General features: G+C 42.1%; 1 protein-coding gene across 2 annotated transcripts; it reads right to left on the minus strand.

Annotated features, from left to right (window-relative positions):
• Positions 1–343: 343 nt before the first annotated feature.
• On the minus strand, positions 344–6,651 carry LOC129862055 (aurora kinase B-like). 2 transcript variants are annotated; one of them, XM_055933387.1, is made up of 9 exons: positions 6,547–6,651; positions 6,267–6,305; positions 3,102–3,153; positions 2,914–2,962; positions 2,576–2,764; positions 2,177–2,315; positions 1,769–1,917; positions 1,269–1,443; positions 344–1,070 (listed from the first exon to the last, which is right to left on the minus strand). In XM_055933387.1, exons 1-9 carry the CDS (start codon positions 6,553–6,555, stop codon positions 897–899), a joined length of 975 nt encoding a protein of 324 aa, XP_055789362.1. In that variant the 5' UTR covers positions 6,556–6,651; the 3' UTR covers positions 344–896. The 2 variants fall into 2 exon arrangements, with proteins under 2 accessions (XP_055789362.1, XP_055789361.1); XM_055933386.1 differs by having other exon boundaries at positions 3,102–3,186.
• Positions 6,652–7,037: the final 386 nt, after the last annotated feature.

The raw sequence follows: 7,037 nt of genomic DNA on the forward strand, positions 1-7,037 counted from the left end.
CATTTATTAGTCACAGCCATGCTTTAATGTATTAAGAGTTATCCTTATCTTCCTCTGTCAGTGTCCCAGGCTGTGTAACAAATCTATTGACTATAGAGATCACTCCTTTTGACCAGGGCTATGGCCATCTCAGATACACAGTCATGGCAGTACCCAGACAAAAACTGTCACCCCATGACAGGAATCATTTGCAGGACTATGGATAATGATAGTCCCAGTGGACCACAGAGCAACACTGACATCAACTGGAACAAGGGAGGTAAGACTTGGAATTTCACCCGCTACTACATTCATAACCTTAATTGATACTTGCCACTCTTTTCCATATATCAACTTGGCATCATCCTGTGAAGCATCCAATGCCATTTTATTTCAAAACAGTTGCAAAAGGAACACATAAAGAATAAGCTTTGTAGAGGATGTTTCATGCAAGCTGTATACAAAGGTATGTTGAAAAGAGCAAAGAAAAGGAGAAAGGAAACCAAAGACAAAGTAAATACATTTATAAAATCTATTTAAGAAACGCAATAAATAATCTCTCACAGTAGAGGGCGCCCTTGAATTGTTCTAGGACTTAATGTAAATTAAAATGAGAGTAATCTATAGGCGTTTGGTTGTCCCAGCTTAACAGATCCATCTGTATCTGCAAGTGAAACTAAAAGTTTGTGGATGAAGATTGTCCGGGTAAGTAAAAAAAGAAGAACAAAAGAGTGAAACCCCTGAAAGTTGGAAAGTTCCAATCAGCAGGGTAAGAGTCAGTCCTCTACCCAGGTAGAAGGCAGGCTGGAACGTACTGGGTGATGTTCAATTATTTATAAACATGAATATTCAATTATTTATAAACATATGAATATGTAGGTTTCTTGTCAGTGTAGACAGGCTGGGACATTGGACAGTTAGGGTTTCTTTGGAGCAAAGACGACAGGTAGGACCCGTCGGGAGTTGCTTTTCACCCAGGGGTGGGTGATGACGCTCTGCAGGGGGAGCCGCATAGAGGGACTGTGGCGGAGCAGCTTAGAGACCAGGTCCCGAGCACCATCAGACACCACCTTGGGGAACTGCAGGTCAACCTGAGAGATGGGAGGTCATTCATCACCGTTTAAAAGCGGTGCCTTGGGTGAATATCTAACTACTACATGTATGTCTCTTCTATGTAAACAGATGTTAGTCAGAAATCACAATGGAACTACTCAAGCGATTACAATTGAATTAGGGATAATATTACTACTGGATATACAAGTCATTGACGATTAAAAAAAAAAGCAAACCTTTGTGATGCGCTTGTATGTGTCGGAGTGGCTGGCCGTTTCAAACGGGGGGTTTCCAACAAGGCACTCATAGCAGAGCACTCCGATGGACCAGAGGTCCACCTTCTCATCGTGGATCTTCCCCTCAATCATCTCTGGGGGCAGGTAGTCCAGCGTTCCACACATTGTGCGGCGCCTAGAGGGGGTAAGACAGCAGCTAGATAAGTGACAAGGTTTTCTAATGGCAACATCTCAACAAATAGACAGCCATGATGAAGAAAAACCCAGTGAATTCATGACATTCAGTGGATTTGAGGAGATCCGTTTGAGCTAGGCAGGGTGCAGAATCTCCAATCTTGTCGACATAAACAAGTAGTTATTTGGGATGCAACAAGGTGATTTGTAGATCAGAGATTCTGTACAATCTGACAGTAATGTAGTCTCAAACATACAAATTGACAGTATTTAGTTGTGAAGCAAACATATGAGGCTATAGAGGGTTCAGTTCAGGGTTCGCTCACCTTAAGGATGGGGCATGGACAGACCAGCCGAAGTCTGCTATCTTCAGCTCCCCACGGAGCCCCAGCAACAGGTTCTCAGGCTTGATGTCACGGTGTATCACCTTCCTCTCATGGCAGTACTGGAGCGCATCAGCCAACTCCTCCATGTACTAACAAAGGACATACAGATATTAGACATGACTCATTTCCACATTGCAATTCAAATGCAAATAAAGTAATGCCAACTTAAATCAATGCCAAAATGTAGCTACCATTATCAGACCAAAATATGACTTAATTATTAGAAATATACTATCTAACAACCAAATGCTATGACTGGAGGTATTGGGTGAAAGAAGCAACGGATACTGATTATTCAGAATATATTAATTAGCTTGTCTATGCAACAATAAAATGCCAACTTCTTACCGTAGCAGTGCGCTGGTCATCGAAGCGACCACATTTCTGCAGCTCTTTGTACATCTCACCCCGTGGGGCATACTCCAGGATCAGGAAGACCCTTGAGCTGTCATGGAAGTAGTTGTAGAAGCGCAGGATGTTGGGGTGTCTAAAGGAACAGGAGGAAGGAATTATTTAAATCTACCTTCCCCAACCTGAGAAAATAATACACCCTGAACTATAAAGGGAATACTGGTCAGTTTCAAAACGCCAGCTGAAATCCACTCACTGAAGTATATTTCATGATGTTAACCAGCAAGTCAAAACATTTCCCGCAGAGAAATCATTATATTTAGGCAACATCAACCTATACCCCCCACTAGGCTAGATTCAAAAAGTTAAGAAATTCAAAATCAGGGTACTACTGACCTAAGATGGGACTGAATCTCAATCTCTCTTCGGAGCTGGTGCTCCACGCCTTCCTTCTCCATCTGAGACTTGAAGAGCACTTTCAGTGCCACAATGAAATTCAGCTTCTTATCCCGTGCAACGTACACGTTCCCAAACTTGCCCTTGCCCAGGGGCCGCCCGATGTCAAAGTCATGGATGGTGAATTTCCTGAGGAGAGACGAAGGTGTGGTTTTACAACCTCTACATGACACATCTAGTTGATAAAACCTAAAAATACTAAGGTGAATTGACCCTTCTTAAATTCCAAATGCACAACATCAGGGTGAGGTGACGATATTACTGGACAGAAGACTTACTTTGCCGGAGCGGCACCAGAGGAAGAGGTGACAGGCTCTCTCCCAGGACCTGTAGTGACATCGTGGGGATTCAGAATAGAGCAAAAAACATATTGGGGTACATGGTTAGCACCATTAAAAGTGGTGTGATGTGTTTCTATACAGTTTCAGATGGCACATCAGGCAGAATGGTGGCTATAGAAATGTACCTGTAATTGCGTTTTTGTCTGTAGTCTCTGGGGCAGAGGGTACTTGAACTCTCTGTGGACCCACAGAAACCATTGAAGTTGCCATCTATCAGGTAGAAAAACATCCTGGATTAAACCTAATTGCCTCCAGCTCCCCAGTACTGGTTCAAAGTTATGAATTCAAAATGGTAGCCAGCCAAATGGGCAACTTAATTTTATGGCAACTAGCTAGCCAGAAATGGAGTAGATGGGGTTCCCAACTCCACGATGTACATCACGGTAAAGTCGGGTTGCGATGACTGTTGGCAGAGTGTACCTCCGACTAGATCAAGTCGCTCTCAGTCGATACGAGGAAACAGTTGGTGGTTGTATTTGATTAACATTTTATTAAAAAAGGATGGATTTTATCATCAAAAAAAGAAGCTACTGAGCTACAAAAAAGCTACAAAAATTATGTACACAGTAAGGGTTTCAGAATTTACATTTTAGAAGTATCGACCGACAGCGATACGATGTAGTCAAAGCTACAGGGCTGTCACTAGTTACCACAAAGTCATAATTATGGCTAAACCTCATCTTCTTCTACAATGTTTCTCCTTAAAAGGGAAATGTAAATGTTTAAACTCCATATTCATCATCTCCAGCACCACCCCAACACATACAAACTAGGTGGACACCACTTCAAAATTAGTGGATTCGGCTATTTCAGCCACAGACGTGGCTGACTGGTGTATAAAAACGAACACACCGCCATGCAATCTCCATAGACAAACATTGGCAGTAGAAGGACATGTACTTAAGAGCTCACTGACGTTCAACGCGGCACCGTCATAGGATGCCACCTTTCCAACAAGTCAGTTCAAATTTTTGCTAGAGCTGTCCTGGTCAACTATAAGTGCTGTTATTGTGAAGTGGAAACGTCTAGGAGCAACAACGGATCAGCAGTGAAGTGGTAGGCCACACAAGCACACGGAACAGGACCGCCGAGTACTGAAGCGTGTAAAAATCGTCGGTCCTTGGTTGCAACACCCAATACAGAGTTCCAAATTGCCTCCGGAAACAACATCAGCACAATAACTGTTCATTCGGGAAATGGGTTTCCATGGCCGAGATACGGCACACACGCCTAGGATCACCATGCGCAATGCTAAGCGTCGGCTGGAGTGGTGTAAAGCCTGGACTCTGGAGGAGTGGAAACGGGTTATCTGGAGTGATGATTCAAGTTTCACCATCTGGCAGTCCAACAGACGAATCTGGGTTTGGCGGATGCCACGGCTACTTGCCCCAATGCATAGTGCAAACTGTAAAGTTAGGTGGAGGAGGAATAGTGGTCTGGGGCTGTTTTCATGGTTCGGACTAGGCCCTTTTGTTCCAGTGAAGGGAAATCTTAATGCTACAGAGCACAATGACATTCTAGACGATTCTGTGCTTCCAACTTCGTGGCAACAGTTTGGGGAAGGCCCTTTACTGTTGTTTCAGCATGACAATGCCCTGTGCACAAAGCGAGGTCCATACAGAAATGGAATTGAATGAAATTGTCGAGATCGGTGTGGAAGAACTTGACTGGCCTGCACAGAGCCCTGACCTCGACCCCATCTCACACCTTTGGGATGAATTGGAACGCCAACTGCGAGCCAGGCCCAATCGCCCAACCTCACTAATGCTCTTGTGGCTGAATGGGAGCAAGTCCCTGCAGCAACGTTCTAACATCTAGTGGTAAACCTTCCAAGAAGAGTAGAGGCTGTTAAAGCAGCAAAGGGGGGGGGGGGGGACCAACTCCAGATTACCCATGATTTTGTTCGAGGAGCAGGTGTCTACACGCTACATGACCAAAAGTATGTTGATGTTGGGGTGGTGTTAGAGATTATGAATATCACACAAAAACATTTTGAATTTAAACCTAACCACACTGCTAGCCTTATGCCTAACCCTGCCCTAGCTTGTGGGTTAGAGATCTGACGCCAAGGAAGCTCCAATTCCAACATAGAGCTCTGCAGGTGTATTAATTTCAAAATACATTTGTTACTCACAAAATAATAAAAGTGTGTTAAGCACAGGCTTAGGAGATCTTATACGTTTTGTTCTATGAAAATCTTTAACAGAAGCATTTATAAAACTTTTTTATTTTAAATAAGCACATAAATGCTTTAAAATTCAGAGGTTAACTGACTGATATCTCAGAACAAAACATATAATATCTCCTAAGCCTGTGTTAACAAATAATCAGAAAATAAAATCATAAATAAATAAATAATATTTTAAATATAAATATATTTATTTTTTTAAATATAAAATATATATTTTACATATAAATCATATTTTCTGACATCCGTCGCCATCATCTCATGTTTCAGCATGATAATACGATAATACTCATGTTTCACCATGTCGTAAGGATCTGTACAATTCTTGGAAGCTAAAAATGTCCCAGTTCTTCCATGGCCTGCATACTCAGATATGTCACCCACTGAGCATGCTTGGGATGCTCTGGATCGACATGTACAACATGGTGTTCCAGTTCCTGCCAATATCCAGCAACTTCATACAACCATTTAAAGAGTGGGATAACATTCTACTGGCCACAATCAGTGTGATCAACTGTTATGCTACATGAGGCAAATGGTTATCACACCAGATACTGACTGGTTTTCTGAACTATGCCCCCTACTTAAAAAAAAGAAGAAATATGGTATCTGTTACCAATAGAGGCATATCTGTATTCCCAGTCATGTGAAATCCATAGATTAGGTCGAATGAATTTATTTGAATATGAACATTAACTCGTTAAAATCTTTGAAATTGTTGCATTTATATTTTTGGTCAGTATACATACCGGCCATAACGGGAGTAAATGAATATAGTTGCTCAGCGAAACTCCATACTTTGTGAGTAACGTACGTATTTTGACATAACGATTGCAGAGCTGTCTAATGGGAGTTTGGTTTGTTGCTTCCAGGGCGTTAGTTAGGAGAACCGTAAAACCCATTATATCTAACGCACAGATACTGGGGCAGACTAACCTTAAATTAAGACCAACAAGTTAGTTCACACGATATAGCCATTTTGACTGATTGTGTTAACTAGTAACACTCAATTCCATTGTTGTAGTTACATCGTGGAGTTGAGAACTCGGCTAGGAAAGGAGGGAATCATAAAGGTAAACGGGACCAGTGTGGCGAAACTTACCGGTCTTTGTAGGCCTTTAGGATCACAATTCTCCTTATTCTGCAAAGAGATTGAGTAGTTTAACAAGCTAAGTTGGCTAACGTCATCATTGGCACTGCCCAGAAGTTGACGTTAGCCATAGATAATGTTTTAGCTAACTAGCTAGTACCCTGGCTAATGTTAGCTAGCCAAAGCCATTTTTCAGACAACGCTAACGCAAGCTATTAGCTACAGGGTTAGCTAGAGACAACAGTAATGTAGGAAGAAACTTTAGTAATTTAATTGACAATTAAACTCTTACCTGCATCATACTGACGCATTTAGCTATATGTGAAGTACAATAACTTTAAAACCAAACGGCACCCTATTCTTCGGGCTTCGACCGCCAATCTTTCAAAGCCACTGTCGTTGTGTGTGATTGGCTAGATCAAATGTACAACTCCTCGTCGATTGGTCAGCCCAGCAGTGACGCGCTTCCGTTTTACTTCCTATTCGCGTGTGTTTTTCTGTTGTTGATGTTTGTTTTGTCGAGGTAGCTAGCTAGTTGTGAGTTCCACACAGAAAAGGCGAATATGATGACCATAGTCAGACGATCCCTCGCGTCGTTGTTATCTAAATATTGTTTTTACATTGGCAAATATATTTACACAATATTTAGTTAATAATGACGTGAGGGATCGAGCACACAGCCATGTAATCTCCATAGACAAAAATGGCCGTAGAATGGCCTTACTGAAGAGCTCAGTAATCTTCAACGTGGCCACCTTTCCAACAAGTCAGTTCGTAAAATGT

This window comes from Salvelinus fontinalis, chromosome 9 (genome assembly GCF_029448725.1).
Source record: "Salvelinus fontinalis isolate EN_2023a chromosome 9, ASM2944872v1, whole genome shotgun sequence".
NCBI classification, from domain to species: Eukaryota; Metazoa; Chordata; class Actinopteri; order Salmoniformes; family Salmonidae; genus Salvelinus; species Salvelinus fontinalis.